Raw genomic sequence first — 13,995 nt, 5'->3', positions numbered from 1 at the left:
AAGTCCTGTATTTCAGGCAAACATGAATGGTCAACTTTCATCACATCATAGACACAGATTATAAAATACAATCACATTAAAATTATAAAAGAGAGTCACATTAAAAGTTGAATCCTTACAATTATGGCTGGTAAGAGTATCACAATGTAACAAAGTAAACACCAACCCACATCTTTTCATAACAAAATCATTTAAGACAAAGAATCTCATTTGTTATTATAATCAGCAAAGTGGTTTAATAATGACATTAATTCTTTAATAAATTCACCAAATTTCCAAGCTTACGTTTTCCTAAACTGTTACAAACTGACTTCTCAGAACCACAAAACATTCCTATAAGTTAGAAAATTAAGGGCCTATAATCCTAGCACTTTGAGAGGCGGGAGGCTATCTTGAGTCTGGGAAGTCAAGGCTGCAGTAAGCTGTGATCATGCCACTGCACTCTAGCCTGGGTAAAAGAGCAAGATTCTGTCTCAAAAAACAAAAAAGAACAGTTGGGACTTGTGCCCCCATCTCGTACTCATTGTCTCATCTTTTTCCTGTCTCCTAAAAATTCCTATCATGTCCTATATTGAGAAAGCTAAAAGTTAAAACCTAACTCTACAACAGTCTTCAGGCTCTAGATGTTTAGAGGCATTAGTAGCACTCCAATAAGAAATTCAGTGATCAGTATGCATTTCTGTAATGTAGTCTAACAAAGAAGCTAAAGGTATCGATCTGAACTCTAGCACATTTACCAGAATATAAGACATCAAATCTGTTAAGTGATTCTGAGATTCTAAGTTTTGGATCTGCAAATGGCCATAAGGAATTTTGAGAGACCATAGCTATGTAGAAAGTGAAATCAACAACTGATACTGTAAAACACAGATTTTCCAAGTGCTTTGAAATGTATCTAAAAAGTCAAATTAGCGTTAGGGGTGGTAGCATGAAACTGTAATCCCAGCTACCCAGAAGGCAGAGGCAGGAGGATCACTTGAGCCCATGAGTTCAAGAGTAGCCTGAGAAACACCGCGAGACCCCAAAAAAAGTCAAATTAGAGAGGTACTATTTCCACTTTATACAAATAAGTAAATTTTCTGTGCATAAATTTCCATATTTTGTTATAATCAGATACCTAAGACACTAACTTAGTTCTAACAAAGCCAGAATCAAATAAGTCCGTGCCGCTGAGTTGGTTCATTCTACAACATCACAGTATCAACAACAATCAGCTAAAGAATTTGGGCAGTTTATCTTGGTGGGAGGGGATGACTGTGGAAAAGGAAAAGAATTTTCAGTAAGTGAATTCTTCTAAAATGTGAAGCACAACTAAACTTTCAATTAATCTAGTAGTTTTAAAAAGTCATACTATACATGAAATAATCCATTTCTCAAATATAATTGAAATAGTTGTCTTCTACCTCATCTTGCAATTTAGATAACTACTTCCATTCTACAAAGAAAGATAAAACCAGAAAACTATAACATTATTAAACTATAAAGATTAGGAGATAAATACAATAATCATAAAACCAGAACTAATTGGTAACAAATTTAACATTCAGTCCTCGTAGTGTAAAATTTATTTATTTAAATGTGAGTAAAAACATATATCATAGACTAACAGGAAAAGAATGGGTAAAACGTGGGTGGTAATATACGGACAAATCATATGTTGTGTAATAACTCAAAAACTTTACTAATTTTAATTTGACCAGATGATGCTATTTCAGGTTAGAATAATTATTTCATTGACTGAAGAAGTATTACTGACCTAACAATCTCATTTCATTCAAATTACACATTTATGTTAATTTCTAAGTTTACAAATATTGCTTATTTAAAAATAAAACAAAACATGTCTCAATTAGTATAGACCTAAACATTAAAATTTTTAACATAATACGCTGGGTACAGTGGCTCATGCCTGTAATCCCAACACTTTGGGAGGCCGAGGCGGGTGGATCACAAGGTCAAGAGATCAAGACCATCCTGGTTAACATGGTGAGACCCCATCTCTACTAAAAATACAAAAATTAGCTGGGTGTGGTGGTGCACACCTATAGTCCCAGCTACTTGGGGGCTCAGGCGAATCACTTGACCCCATGAGGTGGAGCTTGCAGTGAGCCGAGATCACACCACTGGCACTCCAACCTGGCAGCAGAGTGAAACTCTGTCTGAAAAAAAAAATTTTAACATAATAGACTGAATAAATCAAAAAACGATTTTTCCATCCTATGTCTAGTTTGGGCACTACCTAAGAAAAGGCTGTATCTTTTGTTGATCATTTTTAAGTATGGTCCTATTAAAATTCATAAATATTTCAAAGGATTTTTTAGAGACCCTGAATTTTTAAAGTGAAGTAATACAGATTATATTGCTAAATATCCTAATTGAATTTTTAGTTAGTTCTTCCTACCTCATGGCAAAATATATATAAAACATACAGATGATATGTAAAATTTACTTTCACAAATAGCTTATTATAACAAAAGTATAAATCTCTCTTTTAACCAAAATATACAGAAACTGTAAAGTAGATCCCACTGTCCCACTAATAAAGCCAAAAATAAATTCTAGTAGGAAATTGGCCTTTATAAAAACCGCTTAGCTATCACGTTTAAAACAAAACAGCAATTACCTTCCAAAACATTTATTCTCCAATAGTAAAGATAAAACTATGATCACCCACCTGAACAAACATATTTAAACTCAAACCAAATTTTAAAAATTAAATTGAAGTCATCAAAATCTTAATCTGTAAAAGTATTACAATTTAAAATATATTGTAATATACTTTTAATTATGTATCATTTCATACAAATTTCTAGTTTAATAACCCAGTATTTCAGATCCATCATTTGTAGCTATTACAGCAAATTACACACAACAATGTTTCCAATTTAAAAAGTATATACCTCTTGACAAAATACATGATGGTACTTAAGCTGTTAAAATAAAATGTAAGAGGCCGGACATGGTGGCTCACACCTATAATCCCAGCACTTTGGGAAGCCGAGGCGGACAGATTGTCTGAGCTCAGGAGTTTGAGACCAGCCTGAGCAACATGGTGAAACCCTGTCTCTACTAAAATACAAAATATTAGCCAGGCATGGCGGTGTGCACCTGTAGTCCCAGCTACTCAGGAGACTGAGGCATGAGAATTGCTTGAACCCAGGAGGCAGAGGTTGCAGTGAGCTGAGATCATGCCACTGCACTCCAGTCTGGGCGACAGAGCAAGACTCCATGAATGAATGAATGAATGAATGAAATCCACATTTCACAATTATGTAAATGATTCTTGATTTTGGTGACACCTGTTTTGTTGCAAAACTATACACCAAATATCCACAATCCACCTATTACATAGAATAAAGTTAAATCTACAGTATCACACACACTAAAAAACATCAAGCCTCAATTCTCAATAAATCACCTATCCAGACTGCCAGACTGCAAAGAACTCAAGGGCAGAGAGGAGGGAGAGGTAACAGATAAGAATCCCTAAATAGTCAAAGTAAATGTCACAAAGACCATGGCTCATAAAAGGTCCTCTTCTTACATATCCATTCCTATATTAGGCATAATTATTATAACTACTATCTGAAATCATAAAGGAAAAGAAACCACAAATTTAGAAGGGGAAGGAGGGGCAAAGGGTAAGTACAGCTGCAGCTGCACTAAGGCATGAGAATTGTAATAATGACAAACGAATACTGAAACTAAAGTTACATTATGTTGCATATGTTTAGTAAAGAAGAAAAATCTTGGTACTTAGAACTACATTTCCATTATCTAAAAAAAAATCGCTTATCTAGAAAACCTCACACCCTGATGACTCTCCATGTGAGCTTACTATATTTGCTTTTATTCACTTCAGTAAATATTAATCAAACCAGTTTTCTGATGTAGTTAAAAAATTAACCTGAAGAAAGTCAAAACATATCACTGCTTTAAAATATAGGCCAGACGTGGTGGCTCATGCCTGTAATCCCAGCACTTTGGGAGGTGCAGGCGGGCAGATCACTTGAGGTCAAGAGTTCCAGATCAGCCTGGCCAATGTGACAAAACCCCAACTCTACTAAAAATACAAAAGTTAATCAGGCATGGTGGCAGATGCCTGTAATCCCCAGCTATTCGGGAGGCTGAGGCATGAGAATGCTTGAACCAGGGAGGCCGAAGTTGCAGTGGGCCAAGACTGCACCACTGCGTGCCACTGCACCCAGCCTGGGTGATAAAGCAAGACTCAGTCTCAAAAAATAAATTAAATAAAAAATAATAAAATGTATTTGCTTTCTAAAAAAAGAAATGCACTGAATTACAAAGATTATACATATAGTTCCTCTTAATCTAGTTATATAGATCTCTCAAACAGAACACAATTAAAGATAGGCATGATACTTAATATTTTTGGAAAAGCTTATATTTAAATAATGGCCTTCAGAAGAAATATAACATATTTAATCTAAATCTCCTACCTCTCCCCACAAAACTCCATGACCATCATGGCCACATTTTCACTTCCCCCCTTGTATAAATTCTCTATAAATATTATGAAGGGAAAGAAGAAAGCAGAAGTAGGAGAACTATCATACCCACTGCCAGTAAGTGTCAATACCAAAATCTCAGCAGCTCTGGTTAACAGAAAATGAAGTAACTGTTTAAACTAATAATCTACTCATATAATGTCATCTTTAAAAAGAAAAACCTTAGGATTCTGAGGTTGGCTTGCTACAAAGAGAAAAAAGTAGCCTAGTCTTAACAGAAAATATGTTGCCTAAAACGAATCTTTAAGATTTGTTACTTACTACTGTTTTCTCTTATGTAAATTATGAAAACTGCTGCAACAGGGGAAAAGGCAAACATAGTAATAAGTAATTTTTTTAAAGCCCTAAAAAACGACTCACTTGAAACAACCTGCTGTTTCTCAAAACACGTTCCCTGAAGAGAGAGCTCTACAGTCTACTAAGTCTGGAAAACCCTTCTTGTTTAGGAGGCTCATCACGCACACCAGCTATTAAAGTTTCTGAAGAGTCTCACTGCAAACAAATATTACTTACTTGGTCCAGCATTACACTATTTTGGACTTCGAAACCTGTGTGTGTGTGTGTGTGTGTGTGTGTGTGTGTGTGTGTGTGTGTGTGTGTGTGTGTGTTTTAGTATACCTATCAACATTCCAAGATATTAAAAGTTCCTCAGAATACTTTCATAGTGATTCACAATAAATATAATAGATGTTTTTAGCTTGTATCAGCACCAATGTGAAGAAAATACAAAAACAGGATCATTATTAGAGCCAAAAAATTGAGGGGGTGGGAACAGAAGCTGTTGGTTCAATTCTGCTGAGGTTTTTTTTTTTTTTTTTAGGGTGTGGGGAGAAGAGTCCCTTATTTTAAAAAACAAGGCCTGCAGGACATTCTGAGGCAATCTAAACATGACATAAATGACTGTGTCACAAGGGGGAGCCATTACCCAACATTTCAAAAATACCCATATAACTGCAACCAAATTTGAACGAAAATTATTATCCATTTTAAAAGTAGTACAATAATGGGGGAAAACTTTTCTTATTATTAGAGCATGTGGTCTCTGCTGCGTTATTATTTTGTACAGATCAGTTCAAAAGTATTTGAGAAGGATGGGGCAGGCACAACTCGTCAAAATGAAAATTTAGTACAAAGGCAAGCAATGTTTTAAAGATGAAACACCAAACTGCTATTACTAGCCTAACACAGTGAATGACCCCAGCATGAATTTAACAAATGCTAGCATTCTGCCCCCATTCTAGTGAAGCAGGTCTAACAGATCAGATCAGATTTAGTAAGTTTCACTATTAAAATAGCAGACCCTTCATCATCAGTTAATACTTTGACATAAGTCACCTGAGAAACAACTTAGAACCAGGATAAAATAAAAATAAGATTTAGAGTTTGGAAGTGGGAGAAGCGTGGTTAGAAAACAACTGCATTTAAAATTCTGATAAGCAGCCAGGTGTGGTGGCTCATGCCTGTAATTCTAGCACTGTGGGAGGTTTAGGCGGGCGGATCACCTGAGGTCAGGAGTTCGAGACCAGCCTGGCTAACGTGGTGAAACCCTGTCTCTACTAAAAATACAAAAATGAGCCAGGCGTGGTGGCAGGCACCTGTAATCCCTTGAGAATCGCTGGAACCTGGGAGGCACAGGTTGCAGTGAAGCTGAGATTGTGCCATTGCACTCCAGCTTGGGTGACAGAGACTCTGTCTCAAACAAAAAAACAAACAAAGAAATAAATAACTCTGATAAGCCCACTGAAAAAAAATTGTAAGTAAGCTGAACCATCTTAAGTCCAGATGCTGCTTGATTTAACTATGGGGTTTCAACCTGATAAACCCATTGCAAAGTCAAAAAATTATGAGTCAAACCATCTGAGTCGAGGACCACCTTGACTAAGTTCAGTAGGTTCAGTTCAATAGAACCCTGCTTTTGTTATGAGATGATAGTGCTTTCTACAGAGCGGAGGAAAGCAGAAATGTAGAGAAAAGTTTTGTACTTGACATCTTTTGTTCTTAAATTATAATCAGGGCAAACAAAATAGTTTGCTTTAAATTCTGTAGTAACTAAAAGATGACAAATTATGTAGCTGTTTCTACGATTCTTGTAATACCAAGGAATATTCTAGCATATAATTCTGTGAAATGTGAAAAGCTGATTCTAAAAAGTTTATATGGAAATGTAAAAAGCCAAGGAAATCTTGAAGAACAAATCTGGCAAACCGATTCTAGATTGGGCACAGTGGCTCACACCTGTAGTCCCAGCTACCAGGAGACTGATGTGCAAGGATCACTTGAGCCCAGGAATTTGAGGCTACAGAGCACTGTGATCGTACCACAGCACTCTAGCCAGAGTGATAAAGCAAGACCCTGTAACTATCAATCAATCAATAGAGTTATTATAAAGCTATAACAATTACACAAAACAATGGAATCAGAGAGAGCCCAGAAACAGACCCATGCATATGATTAGCTGTTTTATGACTAATGTGACACTACAATGCAATGAGGAAGAGATATATTTTCCATAAAGGCTGCTTGGTCCTTTGGATATTTATACAGAAAAATATGAACCTTGATCTTTACCACATGCCATAGACAAAGATCAATTCCAGAAGAACTATAAACTATTTTTCCAATACTTTTAGCTGTTTTATTAACTATAGATTTAACCATGAAAGGTAAAACAATAAAAGTTTCCAGAAGAAAACTTCACAGAACATATTAAGGACTTTGTGGTAGGCAAAGATTTCCACAACAGAACATAAGAAACAGTAATCATAGGCTGCGTGCAGTGGCTCACGTCTGTAATCCCAACACTTTGGGAGGCCAAGGCGGGTTGATCACAAAGTCAGGAGTTCAAGACTAGCCTGACCAATAAGGTGAAACCCCGTTTTTACTAAATATATAAAAATTAGCCAGGTATGGTGGTGTACACCTGTAGTCCCAGCTACTTGAGAGGCTGAGGCAGAATCGCTTGAACCTGGGAGGTAGAGGTTGCAGTGAGCCAAGATCATACCACTGCACTCCAGCCTGGGCAACAGAGTGAGACTCTGTCTCAAGAAAAAAACAGGGAAAAAAAAAAAAAGAAAGAAACAGTAATCATAAATGGTTTACAAACTATAAATTAGATTACATTAAACTTAGGAACTTCTAGTCATCAAAAGATACCTAAGAATGAAATGGTAAGACACCAAGTGAGAAGAAATATTTGCAATACAGTTAGGTGACAAAAGATTCTTATCTACATATATAATAGTCCAACAAATCAACTAGAAAAAAACAAATAAGAAATGGACAGAGTGGACAGGTACTTTACAAAAGAGGATAATTCAACCAAATAACAATCATATAAAAAAGTACTTGACATCCTTAGGTATCAGGGAAATACAAATTAAACCACAGGGAGCTACCACTACATAATCACCAGAATGACTTAAATGAAAAAGACACTACTAAACATGGCAAAGGATGTGGAACACTGCTAGTGGGAATGTAAATCAGCACAATAACTTTGGAACACTGGCAGTATCTAGCAAAACTGAGTATCTGCATACGTTTTGATCCTGAAATCCTAATATTAGGTATATACTCATCAAGACACATGAAAAATATTCATAGCGCCCCTGTTCTAACAGCCTCAAACTGGAAACAACTCAAATGTCCATCTATATGGTAACAAGATAAACAACAAACTGTGGCATATTAACACAATGGAATACCATACAGCAGAACCACTACATACAAGATGGATGAACCTCACAAACATTATACTGCAGGAAAGAGACCAGACACAACATGTACGTACTATCTGATTCCATTAAAGTTCAAAAAGAAGCAAAATATATCAGTGGTGTTCAAGGTCAGGACAGTGATCTCCTGGGTATTTGTTCATGTGGTGGGATTGGGGGGTTGGCACAGTATTGATAAAAAAGGGTTTGGGGAAGGTTTCTGGCTACTAGTAATATTTGGCTCTAAATTTTAAACCATGGGTGTGTTCTCTGTGAAGATTCATCAAGCTATACATTTATAATATGTATATTATGTATTCTGTGTATAGATTATATTTCAGTAAAAAGTTTACTAAATAAAATCAGCTCCTGGGGGACACCTCAATGTAGGCTAAGAGACAGAGCTTTTACTGGGAGGACTCAAGGGATGAGAAACCCAACTGTGCAAGAATAAGCATGCTCATTTTTCTCCTATTGCTGTCTCTTCTGGATCCCATTCAGTTTCATAAAGCCAGTACCTAAGGACAAACCGAAGGCTATCTTCCAATCTGCTGCAGACAGCAACTTTCCCACTCACAGGAATAAGATCTGAAGGCTCTTGCAATAAAAGGAATATGGTCCTTGCACATGCAGTTTCTTGCCTTGAAGTCTAAAGCTAAAGAAGCAAAAGCAGTCCGTGCAGCTGACATGCTTAGGTCACCAGGGTAGCAGATCACAAAGACAGGGGGCTAGAACCACAGCTGGTAACAAAGAGGATATATCTGCCTGGAATTTCCTCTTTGCAATATATACTACCCAAGAAGCCTGAAGAGATGGTGACAACCAGGGTTGGTGGCTCATCAAGGACTTGAGATCAACAACCCAGGCACACACTGCCATGATTAGCAAGTCCAGCATCTCATTTTATTTAGTAACAAAAACAGTTTTCATGGGGTACATATTACACAGTTTAGATGAAAATTTTTATCATTTAGCATAAAATTAATAATTCCTAACCTTATCTGAAAAACCATTTGAAAAGCAGGTAATGTGATGCGCATCAGTGTACTGTCCCATTTAAAAGATGACTGAAGCAAACTTGCATTGTATCAAAGCAAGATAGTTTGTGATATTGTGGAAACAACCGGGAATGGGAGCCAAGAGGCCCACTATAAAACCTGGCATTTAGGAGACATATAATAAATGACAAATGAATGATAAAGTGATAAGGGACTTTGAGCACATGTTATTTCTTCTCTCACTGGATGTTTGTTCATGGCTAAAATAAGATTATAATGAGGATTAAATGACTTGCTACATATAAAATACTTAGAACTAGTCCTTGGCACAATCAGTACTCAATAAACAGTAAACACTATTATTAGATGCCAGTCTTGATTCTGCCATTAAACGCAGGTGTAACCTCAGACAAGTAATTCACCATTTTGGAATTCTATAAAATGACAGGGCTAGTAATGGATGCTCTATAGCTCCCTATTCACTTTAAAAATATTTAAATTTCAATTCTAAAACATGTTAGAGAATAATTCCCCTCGACATGCACACTAATAATTATTTTCCAGGCCGGGCATGGTGACTTATGCCTATAAATCCCAGCACTTTGGGAGGCTGAGGCAGGCAGATCATTTGAGGTCAGGAGTTCAAGATCACACTGACCAACATGGAGAAACCCTGTCTCTACTAAAAATAAAATAAAAAAATAGCCAGGGCCGGGCGCGGTGGCTCACGCCTGTAATCCCAGCACTTTGGGAGGCCGAGGCGGGTGGATCACAAGGTCAAGAGATCGAGACCATCCTGGTCAACACGGTGTAAACCCCGTCTCTACTAAAAATACAAAAAATTAGCTGGGCACGGTGGCGCGTGCCTGTAATCCCAGCTACTCAGGAGGCTGAGGCAGGAGAATTGTCTGAACCCAGGAGGCAGAGGTTGCAGTGAGCCGAGATCACGCCATTGCACTCCAGCCTGGGTAACAAGAACGAAACTCCGTCTCAAAAAAAAAAAAAAAAAAAAAAAAAAAAAAAAATGCCAGGTGTGGTGGTGCACGTCTGTAATCCCAGCTACTTGGAAGGCTGAAGCAGGAGAATCACTTGAACCTGGAATCCACTGGAGGTTGCAGTGAGCTGAAATTGCTCCACTGCACTTCAGCCTGGGCAAAAGAGCGAGACTCCAGCTCAAAGAAAAAAAAAAAATTATTTTCCCGACTACAATATACTACACATTATACACCAAACCTACTACTGGGGGCACTCGTGTGGATATGACTGAACATCCAGACTACCATTTAAAGTGGAAGCTGTAATTTGAGCACCCATCAAAAAAGAAATATATTCAGAATAAGGAAAGTAGCCCTGGATGAAGATTAAGACTTCGTTCTAATCCTGATACTGCTGACAACTTTAAACAGTAAGTTACTCCTCTCTTTCTACGACTGTTTACTTGTTTGTAATTGAGAAATGTTGGGATAAATAATCGCTAAGCTCCATTTGAGACTTCCTTTACTTTTTTCCTCCTTCCAAACTAGAATGTTGCCCTAGAAACCAAAACTGTTTCTAGAAAACCAAAAACTACAGCATCAATAAATATGAGAACTGGCCAAACTCCTAGCATAAACAGTCCCAATCTGAGGATGGATAACAATGGCACCAGCCTTTCAGATGGACCCACACAGATGTTCAAGAACCAGCAGACTCTATTCTGTCTGCTTTCCAGAATAATGTATATTCTCCACCACAGAGAAGGGCAGGAAATGGAAATTAGCTCACGATATATACTGATTGCTACTTTTTACACATAATTACACAATAACTGATGACTCCTTTGTACCACAGTATTATTGTATTTATTTTTTATTTTTTTGAGATGGAGTTTTGCTCTTGTTGCCCAGGCTGGAGTGCAATGGCGTGATATCAGCTCACCACAACCTCTGACTCCCAGGTTCTAGCGATTCTCCTGCCTCAGCCTCCCAGGTAGCTGGGATTACAGGAATGCGCCACCACACCCGGCTAATTTTGTATTTTTAGTAGAGACAGGGTTTCTCCATGTTGGTCAGGCTGATCTTGAACTCTCAACTTCAGGTGATCCGCCTGCCTCGGCCTCCCAAAGTGCTGGGATTATAGGCAGGAGCCACTGTGCCCGGACTGTACCACAATATTTTTAATGTCCAACATTTCTTCAGTACCTTCCATGTGATGCGCCTAGTGCTAAGTATCTTAAAACATTATATAGGTGGAAGACAATTTTAGGTGATTTTCAGGTAAGAAAACTATTTAAGGACTGGAGAATACATGGTGAAATTCATTTTCTTAGGTTTAAGATTCCTCCTGGCAAAAAAAGGACAACAGAATCTTATTTCATTATCTTTAAGAAAAAAACACACGTAAGTGGAAACTGAATTTTAAATCCTGATTCTCACATCAAGAAAGTAATTTACTCTTAGTACTCCCAAATGGTTTCATTATATTCTTACCTTTTTATTTCAAACCAGGAACAAAGAACAGAAACTCATCTTAAAAATATATAATTAAAAGTTATTTTATAAAATAAAACTAAAAACCTCTTACCTGAGCATGAAAATTGGACATAGTCGTTGTCTCTATATCTTTCTTTCCCAATATCTCCATTTTCACTGGAGAATTGGGAAAATTAAATGAAAAATAGTCTAAAAAGTCAGGTAAATAAGTAGCTGCCCCATGAACAATACCCATCACATAGAAAGCTGCAGAGTTTTCATTTTCACTGAACACTAGACCCACAAACTCTTCTGCAAACCTCTCCATCTCCATAGGAGACAGATGGGAGAGTTCGTTACTGTAGGCATGAATGACTGATGCACCTCCATTAGGCTGGTGCTCTATATGAATGAGTTGTTTAAATTCCAAAGTGTCCAACCTTTTGAGGTTATTCTGAACTCGTGGCTCCTTTAATGAGACAAATGGAAACTCACTGTTCTCTGGAATTTTGGAATCATAGTTCTTGGCATCCAAATTCTTTCCAGCGTAATCTTTCATGTTATCATTTAGAATGCCTTTGGCTTCTTGATCTTCAACATCGATTAGCAATCCTGAACAGATGGTCTGAATAGATTTGCTATACATTTTTGGACGCTTCCGTTTTTCATTCTCTTTGTGTTTCTTTTTCTTTTTCTTCTTTACCTTTTTAATTTGTAAGTCTTCTATATTTGTTTTTGGTTTCTCCTTCCCACCTGTTGGAAAAAATGTTTTTTGAAATTCTGTAATTATTTTAAAAACCATGCTTTAGGAACAGTTTTGGATAAATAAGAAGTTTACTTCTGAAAATTTACTCAGAATTATATATTTAGGACTCATTTTTTACAGAATTGATAATCAATATTTAGTCTCTTCATCTATACAGAGAGAGACAGAGACAGGCTTAGAGCAAAGTTACATCTACAGTGTGTGCTTTCTGACACAAAGCAAACGCGCACGGTTTACTGAAATAAAGAGATGAATAAGTATTTTAGAAAACAATCTTCAAATGTTGTAGAAAATCAGAAATGTAAAGATGAAAAAAGATCAATATAAACAATGTCCTCTAGATGTTACTCATTGATATATATTATCAATTTTACTTTACCTCAGGTCTTAAATATTGCATCAAAGTGTCATGGAGATTTATAAATCGTAAAGGGAGAAAACTGTTGTACAATATAACAGCAACAAACACAGCAATTCCTTAGCGTTTTACCATATTTCCTCCTTAGTAAATTACTCTTGCATCTAATATGGTCTACTTTAGGTCCACCACAGTTTACAAAATTACAGTGAAAACCCAGACAGGTACTACAAAAAAGATGACAAAAATCAGAAGCATTTCCTAAGCTCAAATAATACCCAAATACTGGTAAAGAGATGAATAAAAAGGTAGCTTGTATATTAAAGGGCTTTTGTGAACAAAAGTACATAGATTCTGGGCTCAGAAATGTAGAAATCGAAAGAATAAAAGATTAATCCACAGCTATAGAATCTACGTATACATATAAACACTTAATATTATCACATTGTATTCATTTCTATATAAGAAAAATAGAAACAAGTAAATATCCTCATGAGAGAGATAATGTAAAACCAAACTAAGGGCTGAGAAAAGGCATTCACTGTTTCCACCTTTTACCTCAGTTTCACAGAAAACCTGCCATGAATGAAATTCTTCCAATCTGCTTCTTTACCTAAATATTTCCATCTTCCCGTATCTTTTTTCCTTTCTGCTTCCAGTAAATGAGACGTTTTGCCTATTTTCAAAAATAAGTCCCTCCCACCAACTCCAATAACCCTTGTTTAGTAGTATTTGACCACCAAATTTTTCATAAATAATCTATGCCCTGAGTGGTTAAAAAAGGAAAATGAAGAAGAAATAAATTTTAATTTAATTTTTTTAAATTAAAAAAAAAAAATCAGGCCAGGTGTGTTGGCTCATGCCTGTAATCCCAGCACTTTGGGAGGCCAAGGTGGGCAGATTGCTTGAGGTCAGAAGTTCAAGAGCAGCCTGGCCAACAGATTGAAACCCTGTCTCTACTAAAAACACGAAAATTAGCTGGGTGTGGTGGCGTGCAACTGTAATCCCAGCTACTCAGGAGACTGAAGCAGAAGAACTGCTTTAACAGGGAGGCAGAGATTGCAGTGAGCTGAGATCGTGCCACTGCACTCCAGCCTGGGTGACCGTGAAACTCCATCTCAAAGAGAATAAAAAAAAAGAATCATCTTGCCCAGTGTCTTTCTTTCCTTTATCACCTTACC

General features: G+C 36.9%; 1 protein-coding gene across 1 annotated transcript in view; it reads right to left on the bottom strand.

Annotated features, from left to right (window-relative positions):
• RSBN1L (round spermatid basic protein 1 like) overlaps positions 1-13,995 on the bottom strand; it is a 90,561-nt gene that overhangs the window by 16,972 nt on the left and 59,594 nt on the right. The window contains exon 3 of the mRNA XM_012466556.3: positions 11,803-12,443. Coding sequence (XP_012321979.2) covers positions 11,803-12,443 — 641 coding nt within the window. The remainder of the gene's footprint in view (positions 1-11,802; positions 12,444-13,995) is intronic.

This window comes from Aotus nancymaae, unplaced genomic scaffold (genome assembly GCF_030222135.1).
Source record: "Aotus nancymaae isolate 86718 unplaced genomic scaffold, 86718_ANA_hifiasm-v0.15.2.pri h1tg000002l, whole genome shotgun sequence".
Taxonomy (NCBI): Eukaryota; Metazoa; Chordata; class Mammalia; order Primates; family Aotidae; genus Aotus; species Aotus nancymaae.
Note: the sequence above shows the minus strand (reverse complement) of the source record. Positions and strands in the feature narration are given on the sequence as shown.